This window comes from Microcebus murinus, chromosome 8, assembly GCF_040939455.1.
Source record: "Microcebus murinus isolate Inina chromosome 8, M.murinus_Inina_mat1.0, whole genome shotgun sequence".
In the NCBI taxonomy this organism is placed as follows: Eukaryota; Metazoa; Chordata; class Mammalia; order Primates; family Cheirogaleidae; genus Microcebus; species Microcebus murinus.
In genome coordinates this window covers 47834594-47854244 of record NC_134111.1, presented here as the reverse complement: position 1 = coordinate 47854244, position 19651 = coordinate 47834594, and the positions used below count along the sequence as shown (strand labels likewise).

Genomic DNA, 19651 nt, shown 5'->3' with positions numbered 1-19651 from the left:
TCAGCTTCTATTTTGTTTTATATTTCATTAATTTCTTTCTTTTATTGTCCTTTACTTTCTTTGGGTTGATTCTGCTCGTATTTTTGATAATTCATACTTAGGATGCTTAGTTTATTAATTTTAGCCTTTCTCCTTTCCTTGTAGTACTTTTTTATAGCTGCTTTCCTAAAACTACAGATTTTGATACATAGTATTTTTTGAATTTTTATTTCTAACATTTTCTAATTTTTATTTCTAACATTTCTAACATTTTATTTCTAACATTTTCTATTTCTAACATTTTCTAATTTATTTCTAACATTTTCTAATTTTTATTTCTAACATTTCTAATTTTTATTTCTAACATTTTCCATTAAGATTTCTTCTTCAACCATGGGTTATTTAGAAGTGTGTGTGTGTGTGCATGTGTGTAAGCATGTGCTCACATGCTTGTGGGCACACACGTGTTCTCTAAACGCATAGGGTTTTTTCAGTTACCTTTTTCTTAATGATTTCTGACTTATGTTGTCAGAAAATTTCTAGAGATTTACTTTGTGGACTAGGACATGTGAAATTTGATAACTGTGTGTTTTCCACAGTAGGTGCAGTGCCATTTTTCTCATCTGCCTGTAGTGCTCACCTGGCCCTTCCCACTTGCCTAACTCCCACCAGGCTCAGACCTTCCCTGGTCATCTGGAACCCTTTGGTACTCATCGCTCCTAAGTATCCCCATACCTTCCTGGCATACTCCTACTACAGCGTACTGTTTATCACAGTGTACTGTACTTGTGTCCTGCTGTCTTCCTTATAAGAAGAGAGACTGAGGGCTGTTTGAGGAAAAGGACTCATTATCTTTGGACCCAGTATTTAAGCGACAGGTCTATTCTTTCCCAAATTTTCTACATAGTAATTTCTATTCACACTTTAAAATCCAGTTTGAAGACTACTTCTGGTGTGAGAAGTCTGGACTGTTACCCCCACAAACACAGAAATATAAAACTGGACAAATTATTAAAACAACCATTTCAAGGCAAGCAACAACTGTTTCGAGAAGTGTTTATTTATGTAGAACTGCTACTGCATTGTGCCAATTCATAGCTGATAAGCACATAGAAAGATACTCAACATCATTAGTCACAAGGGAAATATAAATGAAAACTACAATGGAGTATTAGTACACACCCACCAGAATAGCTACAGTTGAAAAGACTGATAATACCAAGTGGAAATGGTGGATGTGGAGCCATTGGAAATGTCATACATTGCTGGTGGGAATGCAAAATGGTACACTCAATTTTGAAAGTTTGTGGGTTTTTAAAAAATTAAATATACACTATACTCCTAGTTATATACCCAAGAGAAATGGAAATATGTCCACAAAAAGACTATGAATGTTTATATAATAGCAACAATGTTCATTATGGCCAAAAAATAATAGAAGCAACCTAAATGTTTACCAACTCAAGTGTGAATATGAATATACACGATGGCATATTACTCAGTGATAAAGAACTAATACATGCAAAAACATGGATGAAACTCAAAAGTATTGTGCTAAATTAGAGACTCCATTCAAAATCCTAGAAAAGACATACTTGAGAATGCAGATCAGTGGTTGCCTGAGGTTTGCAAGGATTGACTGGAAAGGGATATGAGGGAATTTGGGGGACACTGGAACTATTTTTTTTTTTTTTTGAGACAGAGTCTCACTTTGTTGCCCAGGCTAGAGTGAGTGCCATGGCATCAGCCTAGCTCACAGCAACCTCAAACTGCTGGTCTCAAGCAATTCTACTGCCTCAGCCTCCCGAGTAGCTGGGACTACAGGCATGCGCTACCATGCCCGGCTAATTTTTTCTCTATATATTAGTTGGCCAATTAATTTCTTTCTATTTATAGTAGAGACGGGTCTTGCTCTTGCTTAGGCTGGTTTTGAACTACTGACCTTGAGCAATCCACCCGCCTCGACCTCCCAGAGGGCTAGGATTACAGGCGTGAGCCAGCGTGCCTGGCCAACTGGAACTATTTTAACACTTGCTTGTGGTGGTCATTGCAAGACTATGCATTTATCAAACTGAACAAATTATACTTAAAATGGGTAAATCGTATTATATGCAAATTATACCTCAATAAAGCTTTTAAAGAATGGGAAAGCATTCAATTAAACTATGCTTGTACATGTAAACTATTTCACATTGTGTTGTAAAAATATTTTGTTTCCATTTTTGTCTTTCCACAAGACTGAACTCTTTGAGGGTAGAGCTTAGTTTATTTTTTTAATCTTTATCACTTAGCCCATTGTCTGTCTTATAGCTACACATTAAAATATGCAACGAATAAGTGGTTGGGTAAATGCATAAATGAATGAGTGAGTGACTGAATAAATGGGTTGGGCCATATGATCTCTGTAATTACTTCCTGGCTCTGAGATTCTAGGATTCTAAACTCGCTGTGTCTATTCAATGAACCATTATACAAGAAAAATGTTATGGCCTTAGAAAAAAGTAAGAATGCAGTTAAATTCCAGTTTTTATGTGGAATAAAAATCATGAATCTAAATATCATCCTATGGTTTATGTCAGAAAATTCAGCTTATCTTTTTGGTTAAAACTGTTCTGATTAAAAATAGTCTGATGAATATAATGGTACACTATCAAACATTGAGGTGGGGGAGTACCAATTAACGTGAAAAGGAGTGTGGGAAGGTTCAAAAGAAAAAAGAAAAGGAGTGGAAATCATAAAATGAGAGCCTATAAGTTTAAGATATACTTCAGACATACTGTACAATAAAATTTACCCAAAACTGAGTATTACTTTTTAACCACTTCGGTACCAGTGTCGACTATAGTTGACAGCCACAGATGAACTCAAGGGTCGACTTTAGCCGACAGCGAAAAGCCTTTACTTTTATCTCTGCAGTTGCAGTGTGTATAATTAGCTGGCCTATCTGCAGAGCTAAACAACAGCGTTTACCCTAAAGGATATTACTGCAGGGGGTCAGAAGGAGAATGGAGTTAATCACGCTAAGCCTCCTTTCCAGCATTGCATTCACGTCCTATGCTCTAGTACCAAGAAATGGCCCATACCAAGCTTTCTTATGCCAACAAGATTATCAAGCCAGTGGCTGAGAGAGATGAATAAGATTCTTTTTTGAGAGAGTGTAATGTAGGCCAAAGTAGTCCTTCTTCCCTGGGCCAAGGAAGAATATGAACAAGCAGAGGAAAAGGGGTCCCCTAACTAGAGCAGCCCCCACAATGGAGCACTTCTCTAGCTCTGTCTCCAACACCACTCATCTTGGAAAACTTACTGTATCAAAAAGAGGTTGTATTTTTTTTTTGTTTTTGTTTTTTTTTTTTTTTTTTTATTTCTTCTTGCGTAGGGGTGAGTGAATGTATTTTTTTTTTTTAAATTTGCTCACTGCATGTATGACTTTTTCTACTTTCTCCAATGAGAGTCTTTCCCGGGTGTGTCTGCTGAAGTTTAGACAGCACCCTCAGCATCCATTCAAGTATGCCAGTGGTTCTCAAACTGGAGGGCTTATTGAACTACAGTTGGCCGGGTCCCACCTCCAGGGTCTTTGACTCAGAGTATAAAATGGGAACTGATAATTTGCATTTCTAACATATTCTGATGTGGTACTGGTGCTGCTGCTTCCAGGCACCACACTTGGAGAACCACTGAAATTGGCAGTTACCATTTGCCCCAGTGTGAAGAAAACTCAATTTACCAGTCATGAAACTGAAATCAATAACACGTTAACCACCCCATATGCCTGGTTAGCCTGGCCCCAGTCGCTTCTAGGTGCTCTTTGCATGACTCCCTTTGTTGTGCCCCAAACCCTCATTACTCTTGAGCTTGATTATTTTTGTAGAGGTGAGGTCTCACTATATTGGCCAGCCTGGTCTTGAACTCCTGGCCTCAAGTGATCCTCCTGCCTCAGCCTCCCAAAGTGCTGGGATTACAGGTCCTGAGCTTTAGAGCCAAGGTTTTTCTTCAGCCCATTCAGTTTGTTTTCCCTCCTACTTCTGCTTCAACTCCATAGATCTTTGAGAGAGAGGTTGTCACCCTAGTTCTGTGCAGGTCCACTTACTCCAACCTCAGGGCAGAGCTACTTTCCTCCCATTCCTCTGGCCCCTGACATGTTAGTATCCCCAGGGTTCATCAGGACTTCCCTGACCTCAGATGTTTGCACCTCCCCTTCCTTTCCTGAGCTGAGTGCCTACCTGTATAACCACATCCTGGATTCTCTAGCCTGCTGCTTTTCTCTGGTCCGTGTTGCTGCTCAGCAGAAGGTCTGGGAACCTGGACCTCGGCTCTGGATCACAGCATACCAGGACCTCTGACATGCCCTTCACCCATCCCCTCTAGCTTTATTCTCTCTGCAAAAGTTCCTGCTCTTCTCTTCTGTGTCCCCACACTGTGGTCCAAGTCTGAGTCACCCATTGTCATGCCCTGCACCCCTCCCCCCCGGCCCATCTTCCTCTATAATATTGCCAAGGACACTAAGACATGCTGTTACATTGATTCTAATGCACTTCTTTTGCCCCCAGTCAGGCTGATTACCCCTCAAGGCCATCAAGGCTTTGGGAGAAGAGGGTTTCTGTCTTGGGGATGGGCTGCAGTGGACAAAGTTAACCTATGTTCAGGTTTCTAATCAGTTAAAAGCTTATAATATTGTATAAAAACTTTTACTCTACCCCAAACTAAGTGTTATACTACTTTTTGATGAAATATAAGGTCCTTTAAAATGCCTTTGTCATTGTGAATATTATTTATTATGGCTAATTGAAAATGCAAAAATTTGAAATTAGTAGATTTTTCTGGTTGATAGCATGATGGATATGTCAGGCTTTTACTCTACTGGAAAGGAGATAAAATAGAATAACGTCTTCCATGTACTCAGTGAAAATCAGGCGTAGGCCTCCATGGCCTATATGTCAGGGTGTTAACAGTGCTGAAAACTTGCTGACATATGAAACTACTTAGTGAAGTATAATTATGAAAGCCCAATTAATAGTTTAAAAGCATTAACATTAAAATTATTCTATTCTATCTAGAAGACCAGGGCATGTAATTAATCATCACCACAATATGCACTTAATTTTATCCTAAACCTAAGGAGGACCATCCCTATCTATCCAATTAGAAAATTCTTGCCCTACTAAAAAGATAGTCAAAAATCTGCTATATTCAACTATATTTGTACTTTATCTAGATTAAAACTATAGTATTTCTTTGAGGCTTAAAAATTATACATCCACAGATACAAAAAGAATTTGCAGCAACATTTCAAAACAGGAAAAGAACCATTTATGTTTTCATAAAACACAACTGATTTATGAAGAAAGAGGAATATCTTTCTTTGAAAATTACCTCCAAAGAGTTTTAGGGTCCAGCCACAATTATCATCACTTTATACAAAATGGTCCAGTGTAGGCTACAGTCAATTGCTACACAATTTTTTATCCATCAAGGCTTAATGGAAAGAAGATGAAAAGGAAATATAAATTCAAAATCTCTGTTCATGGTCTAATGGCTTATTATTCAGCCAACTCTATATGCAGAAAGCCTTCATTAGTACACCATTAAGGATGGCATTAAAACTTCTGGTCTGTTCTTGTGAGCTGTAAGTTATGTCGGACATAACAAATTTTACTTGCACTCCTTCAGATCTGATATCTGTATCTATAAATATCGATTGTGTTAGTTATATCCAGCTATAGGAATGTAATGGCACAGAATAGAAAAAAGATACATTCCTTAGTTTGAAAAATTCCTTCTTGAAAGCATAGAATTTGATGAATTAAAAAAAAAGAGAGATAAGGGGCAAAAGAGTAATGAAATGGATTTTAATTACTCCTTTAATGCCTCCATTGAAGTTCCAAAGGACAGACCCACTATTTGGCACAAGAGTAAACATGTCCAGGAGTTTCTGCCAACATTGTGACCTTCCGTTCGATGGCATGTGTGATCTCCAGGCAGATGTGGGTCATTTTCTGAAAGATGCTGCTGTAACATGCTCTCCATTCTAAATTTCCCCTAGGCAGGAGTTTGGGGGTCTAACCGCTCTCATTCCCAGCCTTTCCTTATGGGGCATTTGAGGAAGCAGCACAAATCGTCTTCACACTAAATATTCCATTTTGATAGCGAAGGTTGGTTCCCAGAACTTTCCATTCAAACTAAAGACCTTTTGGCATTTAAAGTTCTTTTTATTAGGAAGCTGCTTAGGGTATTTTTCCCATAATGGCTTTGTTGGAAAGTATAGAATTCCTTGTTTCTGAATTGGTAAATGAAGTTTCCAAATGGGCAAGGAGGCATGAAATTCGGGGCACTGTCTCCTAACCCTTTCCTGTCCACTCTGCTCTTGTTCTCATATCCCCAGCCACCTCTGGCTCACACCTGGCCACACTCCATGAGCAGTTCTGGCCATGGGCAGAGGATCCAGAACTTCCCAGTCTGTGAACTTCTAGCGTTTGCTCCTGATCCTTGATTCTACTGTCCCCTAACCTAGGTCAGCCTCACTGGAGTCTTGGTTGTCTGTTCTCTGTTCTTGGACTTGATCGTGTTCCTCATCTCCCAGGCCTGAGGTGTCCTGTTGCCGCCCAAGTCCAGAGCAAAAGGACAGCCAAGTCCAAACTGCTGTTGTGCTACCAGAAAACTCTGTGACTTCAGATGAGCTGCTGAGCCCACCCTGGACTCAGTCCCTTTTTCTGTGACACCAGTTGTTGTCCTGGATCATCTCTAGGGTCTCTAAGAATTGGAAACCCCTAGAAGCTATGTATGAGCTTCTCCCCTGCTTCTCTCCACCCTTCGTCTTCTGTCTGACTCGGTTTCAGGCAAATAGCCATGAGTGGAAAGTGCTGTGACAGGCAGGTAGGACTCCGACACCCATTTAAAAAGAAAAACTTGTAAAGATAATGGCATTTCGTCTTTATTTGCACCGCATGGTGGAGTTAGTTTACAGGGGTGTGAGGCAGTGTGTTTGGGGCTGCGCTTCATGGCTACGTAGCTGTGTTCCCAGCGTTGGAAGGTAGCTCCTCCACATAAGCAGCAGGAAAATGGCCTTTTCTTCCATTTAAAGATCCAAACCACCATCCTTCTTCTTTTTTCTCATGTATAATCACAATGTCGCCTGTGAAAATAGGCACTTAGTTAGACAAATAGGTCTCTGCGATTGGAACATATGCCCGAGCCTGGTTGCTAAAGAGTTTTAAGGAGATTTTGCTTTCAAGGAGTTAATTGGAAGTGTGAGAATACTTTCTGCACTTGATTCAGAGGAAGCAAAATTTATTGAACACCTCTGTATGAAGCAGACCTAATCCAAAGAACCATAAAAAGAGTAAGATAATGAACAACTGCGCTATGCCATAAAATGGTTTGCTTAAACAGAGAATCACACTGGATCATAGGTCCTTTTTGTGTTGCCTGGCTCAGTTTGGATACAGCTGATGGATTGTCACCAAACTCTTTCTTAGTGTCCATACTTTGCGGGTTTCACATGTTGGTGGCCATGACAGTGTGGTGTGTTGACATCTGTGGGTACGTCTCACCTAACAGTCTTTTCTTAAGATCAAGATAACCCACCTCCATGCCTCCATCACACCTGGTTTCATGGTCCAAAATCCTAACTCACAGCTTTGCACAGAAATATCCAACAATTTAGATAACTTGAATACAACATCAGTTTGAAGACTGATCATTGCTTATTTGAATTTTTTAAAGCAATGATTCAAATAAATAGAATTCCTAAGAAACATGGCTCTTGTCCAATTCTCTTGTTTTTTTTTTTTTTTAAATATGACATTAATAACTCTGAAATTTAACCTAGTGTCTGTCCCAAGTACTTTGGCTAAGCTCCTGGAGAGACAGAAAGAGTCCTGTCTTCCTGGCTGCTTCCTGTACCTCAAAGTAGAAACCTCTGCTTCCTTTAGGATCTAAGAGCTACTTTTTCTTTAGCATCATTCTGAGGTAATTTTTCAGTCTTTTTGGTTTTTTTCATTCTTTCTCCCAGCCATTTTCTTTCTAAGGCAAAGGAGACCAGTAACCCCCTTTCTATCTTTTCTTGTCATAAATCACCATTTATTCTTGTAGGAAATGATTCTCAGTATAAGTTCCCTCTCTAATGGCTTTTCTTAGGTCAGGATTATTTGACATAATCTATTAGCAGGAAGTCAAGCAAATGATTTAAAATGGTATTGCCAGCTTCCCTAAGCCCCCCAGTGTTGTACTTCATGTAAAGAAACTACTTAGAATATAAAGTGTAAGTAGGCTCTGCAGCCAACAGGGAGCTGAGAACAAACAACGATTTATTGTGAACTATGTGACACAAATGCAGGACTCACGGGTTCTAGTTGTTATCTGGGAAATAGGTTTTTTATTCATATAGGAGGAAAAGTGTGACTGGCACACTAAAAAGAAATACCCAGTAAACAATAGCCAATATGTGGTGTGCTTGTGGTTTGGCTACATAATCTATCTTGATTTTCTGCTTGCTCTGGAGCTGTGTCCTGGTCACGGGTAATTGGCATTCTCCTGTGACATAACTCTTTTTCACTAACCCTTCCGTTTCCAGATCTCTGCCTTAGTGCTGACGTCTAAATGTGTTGCCAGCTGGACACACAAGGAAAGTTGAGGCTGGAGGCTTTTTCTTGTTTAATAGTATTAAAGTTTATATAACCCACTACGCAGTACCTTTCCACGTTAAATAAAAATCTGGGACACAAAGAAGGGGATCTCACTCTTTAGATGGGCCATAAAAAGCTTTCCCGAGGGCTAACTGTTGACCCAGGTTCTAGAACTTGCTCTTACAGTAAGTGAAGAGAGGAAGTCACTTCACATTCCTATGTGTCTAGCTTCTGAAAAACAAAAAGGTAGGTTACATGTTGAATGACTGTCCCTTACTGACATTTTCCACCCCAGTGTAGCACTGTGTCAGGAGCGTGACTGAGTTTCTGAGTTCGAATCCTGTGCTGCCACTGTAATGTGACTTTAGCCAAAGTATTTAACTTTTCTGTGCCTCAGTCTCCTCAGCTACATACTGGGAACAAATAACGATACCTACTGCAGAGGGTGCTTATGAATATTCAGTTGGACAACCTGCCTGCAACAATGTCTGGCACATAGTAAATACAGAATCAGTGTTCGCTGCTATGATTATATGAGCTTTAGTTTTTGATGTGCTTTACATTTATCTTCTAAGAAGGGGGATTATAGACCTGAACTGATTTGACATGATAGTATTAATAGCTCTGAAGGCTGCCATGCTAAGTTAGGGTTTTATGCACAGTAAGGATATCAATATGGAAAAGCAATTAAAACATTGAGAATGACTCTTACCTTTTTCCAAGTTCAACTCATCATCTTGCCTGGCTTGAAAAGAATATAAAGCTTTGCATAGACGGTTGCTGGACTTGGTGGCACCAGAGGCTGGAAGTTGGATTAAGTTGTAATTACTACGCTGTGTAAATCAGGCAAGATGAATATCACTGGCAGCTCTTTGGTTATTTAACAATGTGGTGCAGAGTTTAAATATATCGAAATTTTCTCAAAAGCAACGTTTATAACTTTACATAATTTTCATTCCTTGATTCAATAACCATTTATGATATACTGTCTATATGTATGGGCTATGTATATTATATAATCAAAAACTATATTATAATATAGAAAATAATAAGTCTGGAGGAAAATGTTATTGTATTAATAATAGTAATAAAGATGACAATATCATTTCCCATATGCATTTAGTCAACATTGGTTAGATGATATGTGTGTCAGTTGCATGCATATTTTGGAAAATATATACTAGCTTTGCCATTCAGGTATAGATAAGGAATATTTAGAGCATGTGCTAGTTGCTTATGGAACTGTTTCTCAAACAATGCAATGGTGACTCTTTAATATATTGTGTGGACCAAAATGTCCTGGTTTCACTGAAACTCTTTTTTGACAATTTCTAATCAAGAAACTAGAGTCAAGATTATGGTAGTTATAGTTGAACAATCTGGGATAATGATGTGTGTGTGTGTGTGTGTGTGTGTGTGTGCGCCTGTGTTGTAAGGTGAAGGGCAGTGGGGAGTGGATGGATAAACAGCTAATGTCAGATGGCTGAATAAAGGCGGTTTGTAGGCATGAGTTCCAAGCCCAAATGTAGCCCTGGAAAACCACCTGGATCACCATGTTTCTTGCAGAGAGGACAGGCTTGCCGTGTGAGTTTGGAGGAGGCCATGGAGACAGAGCTGCAAAGCTCCTCACAGTGGTTTAGGGGTTATTGCATGCATGGCAAATTATAGGCTATTTGAATAAAGTGGATGCCAGTTATCTAAAATCTGATTTTTAGATAATTAAAATCTCATGTTATCCAATACTTTTTACACATTATACATATGTATAATACATACATATAATACATATTATATAATACTTTTCCCAATGCCCTACTCTTCTTGATTCCTTCCCACCTTTGTTATTACATTGGTAAATAAAGCTACAGCTTCTAACAGATTAATCAGTCCCAATGGAAATATAAATTTCTTTGAACAGATACAAATCAATGTGGCTTTGAAAATAAAATTTAAATGTAGCAATGTGCCTCACCCAGAGGACCCAGCTCCAAACTATTTTGGGCCAGAGATTACCTGGAGATGAAGAACTCAGATTCGTCCTCTGGCCATCAGAAGATGCCCTGCTCAACACATTGTCTAATCTCTTCATCAAAGAAGGCCGAGATATCTTTACATAACTATGAGTATGCTCCTGTTCAAATAGTTTGAAAAAACCATTTTTAACACTATTATCGTAAGTATTTGTGAAAATTAACTCTTCCGTAGCTGTCTTCCTCAGGAATTTGTTTTTTTTTAATTGGAGAGTGTACAAATAAATTATTCAATACATTTCTAAGCCCTACTAGGTTTTAGCTTTAAGCCGAAACCTTAATATTTTCAGAATTAGACAATTACTGTATTTTATAGCCCGTGTTTCCAATTCTGACCTGAATGAATGTCTAGGCCAAATCATAACATTCACAGCATCACTTCTACAAATCCAACTTTAATTAATTGGCTTAATGCAAATGAAATGATCATGACTATCTAAATTATTGAGATCATTTTAGAGCTCCTGAGCCTCTTAGAAAGAAAATCATCCCTTCATCATGAGACAGCTACAGCTCCCTTCTGACTGGTAATGGAAAACAGCCACAAGCAACAGCAACGACGCACCTTCACCCACTCATCAATTCCTCATGTGTACAACACTGGGAAAATATGGTGTGGGACTCTTTACGATTATATTCATGCATTAGCTACGTTATCCACTATGTTCAGCAGATGAGACTAATTCACGTCACAACATCTTACGATTTAGGTCTGTGCGAATACTAAAATTTCAACACTTAGGGGAAATCTTACTTTATAAGCATGTTCAAAGGATAAAGTTAAGGTATGAGGAGAGAGAAGAAATCCAAAGTGTTTTTAACTCCTCATAGTAATTTAGCCTATAAAGAATGTATTCAGTTGTGTCTAGCTTTTTATTGAGCGCACAAGGAATAAAAATAAATTTATCTCGAAATTCTGCAATTAGGACTTGGGACGCCATATAGCATATATAATTCATAACAGTTTTTTGGCCCTGTGGCTACTTTAAGCCACCCCACCCAGGAGGCCCCATCGAGAAATTATAACCAATCTCTTCAAATTTTACCTTTTCTTTCCACTTGAAGATGGAGGTACTACAGGGATGGCTGGGTTTAGGTCTTTGCTCAAGTTCTGCTAATACTGATGACAGTTTATAGGAGTTCGCTTCCAAAAGGTCTAGTTTCAAATTGTTCTGTGGATACATCATTTGGCCACGTGAATAAAGTTCTAGAAAATGAGGCACAGCTGGAGAGGTAAGGAATATCAGGATAACGTTCACAATGACAGAGGGGTTAGAAAAGTACACATTCAGCTCACGCACAGATATGCGTGGAAAATGCTGAAGAGAAAAATGAGGGGGGACCCTTCAAGCAGTCTAGAGGGAAGTTTTAGTTGCTGAGTGTGTCTTATTCAGTATCTTGTAAATGGGGTGAATGGGAAACCTTGGCAGATAGATCACTCAGTATCCTGTAGCAATGAATAGCTTTACTTAATTTTCTGCTGAAGGACAAGAAAAGAAATAGTAAGTGCTGACTGCAGAAAGTAGACTTTTGGTGGGCTGGGGAAAAGAGAAGTTGGGCCCTGGGTGCTCAATATTATGAGCAGAACTGAATTAAGATCAACAGAATAAAAGGAATATGAGAGTTTTGGGTTGTTAGTTTTGTTTTGTTTGGGTTTTCTGAGGTCGTGGGGTCTCAGGTTACCCAGGAAATTTGTATTAACTCTCCTGGAAACTGGAAACAATATTCTGGGGTATTCAAGTCTAAAAATAATGAGTGAAGCTAAAGATAAATTCTTAGTCTTTTCTTGTTCTTGACTTGGCCTTAAACTAGCAACTTTATAATTACTTCTTCGTCAGGCTGTGTTTAGCCAGAGTAAATAGAATAACAGAATCTAGACATTGGAAGTGTCCTGCTCATCCAATGTCCTCCTCACCATTATCCCTCTTTTCTCCATGCCTCCAACTCAGGATTCCTAACCCTAAACTCCCTGCTAGAGAGTCACAGCTGTGGTCAGAACAGCTCCAATTGATGGGGAAAGTCTCTAATTCTTGGGCCAATCCACTGCATTGTGGAGCAGGCTTACCTTACCCGAAATCAAAAGCTCCCTCACCCTTCAACCATTAGACACAGTTTTCATCTGATAGTCAGAGAGCAAGTCTACTTCATCTCATATGTGGCACTCTTTCCAGTATCTGAAGACAATAGCTAGTCTAAGTGCCTCCAGTTTCTGCAATGATTTCTTAAAACACGCCTTGCCAACATTCTTGATTCAAATATGGCATTTCCATATTTGAAATAGGAAAGAATTTAAGTGAAACAGAGTTCCCTTGTCCAAGAAACCTTCCCTGGGTAACACAAAATCTACCAATACCACTAGTTTCCCTCTACCCAGATGCAGAGCATGTGTAAGGAAGTTACACAGATACTTGGCATCCATTCTTTGAAGGTTCCTGCTTGCTCCTCAACTAGATCATGAACATCAGAAGTTCAGGGGTCAGATCCTCTCCCACCTTGCATCCTCCACTGTGTGCCTCAGGCTAGTTGTGTACCCAGATGATCCTAATACATGCTCTTTGATGGTAATGACAGTGACAGAATGCTGTGCAAGTACAATCAAAAAGTAAACTTATAACTCAATGGCATCACAAAATGCTCTTTATGACTTTACTTTGCTAAATATTATTTTCATTGCATTAGTTAACTAAACATTTTGTGCGTGCTATCACAGAAAATGTCCTACAGTCTGTTTTATAATTTCATAAAAATTGTTACCATGTGTCATTGCAAGTATGTTAGACCCCTGTTCCAAGTGAACAGATTGCAGGCCTTTCTTTTCACAAGAAGTGTTAGGTTTGTTTCTGCAACAGCATTCCCACTAAAGGAAGCCTATACCTAAAAAATCAGTCAACTGTATACCTGGCTGCATCTGTCTACTTTCACCAAAGAACTATTGAAATTGCCAGTTGGGGTGCTTACTTTCACGAGAGAGTTGAGCTATATGCAAGGGAAAGAAAGCTAGCCCAGATTCCTGTATCCTTCAAAACATTTCTAAAAAAATTTCTTGCTTCCTGAATTCTTCTTAGATTAACTCAAGTCCACTTCTGATCACTCTAAAGGGAGTAGAAACCCATATCTTGCAAACGTAGGTAACATATATCTGTTCATTTTTATCCCTACATAAAATGCATGGGTCTTTTGCTACCTGCCCTTTTAATGTGGGTTCCCCCAAAGCAACTAACATGTCCACTGTCCCTAAGAGTGTCTGGGTTGCTACTGGAGTCCAGGTGCTCAGCAAAAAGGCCAAGAGGCCTACCTACCCTCTGTCTCCTCTGACCATCTCCCTGCCCCACCCTTACCCCCAGGAAACCTCGCCTGCAGCCTGCAAAGTTGCTCATTTCCTCACAAGCTTTTGCCTCACACCCAGGCTGACCTCTCCCTTCTGTGCGCCTTGTCTTTCCTTTCTCCTGCCACTCTCCCAGGACCCTGATGTCAGTTGAGGGGTGAATGGAAAATAGCATCTTAATAAAAGTTACTGATTTTTGAGCTCCTCCTCTGAGTACTGTGCTAGCATTTCCTAAACAATATTTCACGCTCACAAAAGCCCTAGAGGTAGGTAGCGATACCCCCATTTTACAGGTGAGCAAACTGAAGTCGTCCCAGGTCCCTATAAACAGAGCTAAATCCAAATACAGGTCTTTCTGAATGCAGATCCTGTATTTTCACTCACGTTTCTTAACTGGGTTACAGTGCTCATGGTTTCTAGGCCCGTAAAGAATGACTCTAAAATGGAGAATGTTATTTGAGACACAGTTCTTTTCCTAAAAGGACACTAAAGCAAACATTTCTAGGTAGTTAGACTTTTCCCAGATCCCTCAAACTTCATAAAGGAGCTGACCCTGTAAGCTGTCCCACTAGATTGTTCTATGTCACGAGAAAGGAAAGGCAAACAGAAGTCTGATGGACCAGAAAATAAGTGCTCTAAAAATAACCCTTTCATCACTAAATCTAGGAGAGTGCATTCTGCAAATATTTACCTCGTCCATTAACACTGCTGTCTCTTTCTGGCTCTTGGTGTCAGAGAAGGAGGAGTTGCTGGAGTATGTATTGAGCATTCGTTGCAGGCCTGAAAATGAAATCACACTCTCAGTTTACCTTTCATCCCATCCTAGTGGGACACGGCAGGAGTCTGTCACTCTCAAGGGGAGCCTGAACCTAGAAGTGACAGCAAAACTTCCTAAATGGCCGGGCGCTGTGGCTCATGCCTGTAATCCTAGCTCTTGGGAGGCCGAGGCGGGCGGATTGCTCAAGGTCAGGAGTTCAAAACCAGCCTGAGCAAGAGCGAGACCCCGTCTCTACTACAAATAGAAAGAAATTAATTGGCCAACTGATATATATATAAAAAATTAGCCGGGCATGGTGGCGCATGCCTGTAGTCCCAGCTACTCGGGAGGCTGAGGCAGAAGGATCACTCGAGCCCAGGAGTTTGAGGTTGCTGTGAGCTAGGCTGACGCCATGGCACTCACTCTAGCCTGGGCAACAAAGCGAGACTCTGTCTCAAAAAAAAAAAAAAAAAAACTTCCTAAATGACTGAGGGGGTTTCTGTAAGTAGTGGTTACTAAATTTTAGTGAATGAATAATGATAAATGAACTGATTGTTCACTTATCTTTATCTTCCTTTAATGAAATTTGAGAAATGCTGGTGCTTAGTGTCCTGATTGTTGTCAAGATGAGATTTTGAATTTCTCTTGGTTGAACCATTCCAGCAATTCCCAATGTTTACACAATGTTAGCCTCTTCCTCATAATGGTATTTACATCACTAACCATGTCCTGTCTTGGATTTCCTACCCAGTATTACACTGCAATGAGTTATTGTGATTCGCATAAAACAAACTACTGTCTACATAGCAGAATCACAAGTGTGGAGTCTTTTCTTTTTTTATCATCTTCATTGCTTTAGAGCTGCTTCACATTCTAAAATGCCTAACTTCTAAGTATAGGCTTTAATCTGAATGACTGTTTACATTGTTTCAAAAGTTAGTAAAAGCAAATAAACAAACAGAAAATCCCAAGTGTTCTGTGCACAGGTTTACCGTGTTTAAAATCAAACAAATTGTCTCTCCAGCCAATTTCAGAAACGCAGTAAAATGCAACATTCCTGAAAACAGTAGTGTAGTACTTATATAGATCTCCCAAATAGACCAAAATGTCATTTTCTAATTTTTTTTGCTCTCTCTCTTTTTCCTTTTTCTTTATTCACACAACTTAGGTTTGATATATGGTTCTTTAAATGAAATGATCCCCGCCCAAGTCAGCAAAAGCAGATTAATCCTAACTCTGAGTGGTAATTACACACCTTCCTTGTCTCTTGAGGCCTTTTCAATATCTTTTTGCAGTCTCAACAATTTTGGTTTTATGAAAGTCTTCCGTCTGTCTTTATCCATTGTATTGTTAGGATCTTCCTCCTTTAGGGAAAAAAAAAATAATGTTTAACAACTTACAGGGACAAAAGTAAGAGTTGCTACTCCCAGTTACACTGAGACTTTCACTGGCTGCATTTAATTTTAACTTTACAAAAAGAAAAAAGGTGAAAAAATAAAAGCAGGATAATCTTTGATTTTACATATATTGTTCTACCTGTTCTAGACCTGCCTAATAAGGAAACATCCTTGTAAGTACATGGCTGAGCACCTTCTATAATAAAAAGCCTTACTATAGTTATTTCAGTGTCTTAATTAATCCATTTGTTGTATACATATTGCTCCTTATTACCCTTTATTCAAGTTAGAACCCTTTAATGGTTCAAATATTAAATGATGTTTGTGTTTTGGGCTACACCTGCCTCAGGAGTGGAAGGAAATTTCATCGAGTTCTGTGTTGGCTCAGTCTTGGCAACATGTGAGCTGAAACACATATGCTCTGTCCAGAATGGGTTTATGATTTAGTTGGACCTTGGAGCATAGCATTAAGGAAACCAGCAATACATGCTCATGCGCATTCACGAATGGTACAGTCACCAGGAGCAGGGGCAGTGGAAAGCTTCAGAGAGGCAAGAAGATGTTAACTGTTCAGTGGAAGGAGGGCAAAGGGCACCCAGGCAGGAGAAATGGCACAAGCAGAGGGCAGAGTGAGGACTGCATGAGATGTATAGGAACAATGAATAGACCAGTTGCTTTAGCAAAAATAGTGAAAGAAAAAGTTGTCTTCGTAGTTTAGGCTAGATTTTAAGGTTGAAGTAGGAATTTTATCATGTATCTTATGAGGAGCTATGAATAATACCTGAGCTTTCACATGCATGTATTTCAAAGATTGAATGAAAAAAAAATTAGGATGGTGGGGTTGGGGTGGGAGGTGGCTAAACACTCGTGTAGCAGAGAGACAGCAACCTGTGGAGAAAGAGTGGAAATTAATGACTCAAAGTGAGAGAGGAGGAGGCAGTTTTCTCTGATAAAGAAGGAGAAAAGCTAGGATCCTGAATATGGGTAGAGAGATTAGCTTTATACAGATCTTCACGAAGAGGGAGAAGCATGAGCAAATATAAAAATATAATAGATAAAAAATATTTTATTTACACATTATAATTGTACATTATAAAGCTTTCTTTATTCTTTATTACATGCAATTCTTACAACTCAATGAAGTTGGTTTTATTTTCTCCATTTTACCTATGACATAGAGAAATAGAAGAAGGCCCAAGCTGAAACAGCTTGTGTATACTCCTGAAACCCAACTACTTTGACCCCCAATTCTCTACCACTCCAATGTTTGCCCACATTGGAGGCCCAAGCCAATGTCACATCCTCAGGTGAGCTCTGATTAAGCTACAAAGATGCCTAACTCCAACCTTAAGTCCTTCCTTGTAGGAGGAATGCAAATCATAACACAGCACCCATACCAGTCCAAGACTTTGCTTGGTTTTTTGGGGGACACATATTTTTTAAATATGTGTTTCCAGGGACAGATTGCTCCTGGATCAACTTGAGGATTGAGTGTATTATCATCTCTTCCAAAGACTTGTTAGGAAGGTCAATACTGGAGGAGCATATAAAACTACACATATAACCTTTTGAACAGGGCATTTATAGTGACCTTACACATATTTTCACACTGGTCACTAGGCCTCCAACTTTTGCATTCAGATTGTTCTGTCTTACCCTGGTCCATGAAAGTCTCATAGCACTAGATTAAAACCAGTCTAAACTTATTGCCAATGACTATAAAGTCATACATGGGGTGTTCTGCTTTAAAGATGTAAAGAAAATCCTATTCACTCATTTTGAGACACAGTCCTTTCTCTTAGACAACGGATATGTGGTTGTGAATTCTAGCACCCTGAAGTTTCATAGAAACCCGAAATTCCCGTGAGCATGTCAATTAAAGATAAATCACTGTGGCTGCCTTCTTACATTTCAGTAGAACCAGAGTCAAATTTGCAAGGAGAATGACCCTTATTTTAATTGGCAGGCAATTCAATATGGGCGTTTTTATCATCCTTTGTAAGAAAGTAGTGGGTTTATTTTATTGCACATTTTTCCATCTCAGGTCTCACCTACGCTATTTGGAAGAACGGAAAAAAAAAAAAAGAAAAGTACTTTCCCCATGTAATCAAATCTTCCTTTCCACTCTCATCTCTATCTTTGTTTTTGCTTTGAATAGACATTGCTATTGCTAATATACTTCGCCTTTGCCAGGGTGGGAAAAAAAGACTCAAAGAAATAGCTGGCCATGTGCTGCTGTTTGGAGGGTGGAGAAGGGAGACAGCTGGTCAGGACTTGCTGCTGTGCCTGATCTAACTGCCTCTTTCTTCTCCCCTGTATCTTGTTCCCTGAGCAGGGTCCAGGGATGTCGGCTTACACTACACTTTCAATCCTCTAGGAGAACGTGACCAGAGGATTGAGACCCCCAATCTGGAGCTTGAAAGTCTGAATACAATATAGCAGAAGGCCCAGGGAAAAGCTAACAGGAATTCTTCTGCAGGTTTTGGTAATTAATGACCAGCTCCTAGAACACTGCAATTAAGACTATCAAGAGGAGCACAGAGGCCAAAATCTTTGAGGACATGACCTGAGAAGACAAAGAATTTTCTCCAACAGAGCCGAAAGGTGAGACACCTGGGCTCTGACCAGGCACACTGATCAGCTTTCATTCCATAGTAGAATCACCCAAATGCCCTCAAAATCAGCCTCATGAAATTCGATCCTAGTGTTTCAAAGTAAGGGCCACGAAAATTATTGACAATGAGTCTCACCTGCTGGGATTCGTGCCTTTGGGCAATTTGCTTCTAACAAATGGAATATGATAAAATGTCACTTCTGAGATTAGTGTACAAAAGACTATTATTCCTTCTTGGGCCCTCTGGTTCTGTCTCTCTGGAATCACTCATTCTGAGGGAAGCAGCCTGCCATGCTGTTAGACAGGGAGAAACCCACGTGGCAAGACAATGATATCCCCAACCAATGGCACGTGAGGACGGGAGGCTCCCAACAGCCAGGTGAGTTAGCTTGCAAATTGGCCCTTCTGCTGGAAGAGCTTCGAGATGTCTGCAGCCCTGGCTGACACCTCCATTGCAGCCTTCGGAGGGACTGAGAGGCACCCAGCTAAGCCATACATGGATTCCTGACCTACATAAACTGTGAGATAATAAATGTTTGTTTTAAGCCATTAAGTTTGGGGGTAATTTGTTACACAGTGTAACTTGTTACACAGCAATTAGTACAGAAAACCACTACAGGCACCATGTGTTATACAGTGATTATATATAGATCACGAAACATGATCATTTTTCGTGATCTATATATAATCTATATACAATCATGTAGCAATCACTACTTTTACAGAAGACTGAATATGAAGATGCTGTCTAAAACCATGCTTGACTTTCTTCCCTTCCAGAAAATGCCAAAGACACGTTTCCGTTGCCCATTCTGTAAACCACATGCTCTATCTTTTTATTTATATGGACTATGAAAAGAATCGACATTTTCATTTACAAAAAAAGATGTTTCCTTTACAGTTGCTTTCCATTTTTTCCAAATGAGTC

The 19651-nt window shown here is 39.5% G+C and overlaps 1 protein-coding gene across 6 annotated transcripts in view; it reads right to left on the bottom strand.

The window, feature by feature from the left end:
- Positions 1 to 6891: 6891 nt before the first annotated feature.
- The window catches only part of NOSTRIN (nitric oxide synthase trafficking), a 58032-nt gene continuing 45272 nt past the window's right edge, over positions 6892 to 19651 (bottom strand). For 5 of the 6 annotated variants that reach the window (XM_012781869.3, XM_012781870.2, XM_012781872.2 and 2 more), the window contains 6 exons: positions 15968 to 16076; positions 14647 to 14735; positions 11677 to 11802; positions 10614 to 10731; positions 9313 to 9402; positions 6892 to 7108 (listed from right to left, as the gene is read on the bottom strand). In XM_012781869.3, the coding sequence (XP_012637323.2) occupies positions 6978 to 7108; positions 9313 to 9402; positions 10614 to 10731; positions 11677 to 11802; positions 14647 to 14735; positions 15968 to 16076 (663 nt within the window). In that variant the 3' untranslated portion in view covers positions 6892 to 6977. Of the gene's footprint in view, positions 7109 to 8784; positions 8832 to 9312; positions 9403 to 10613; positions 10732 to 11676; positions 11803 to 14646; positions 14736 to 15967; positions 16077 to 19651 lie in introns of all 6 variants that reach the window. The other variant, XM_012781871.3, reaches the window with a different exon arrangement.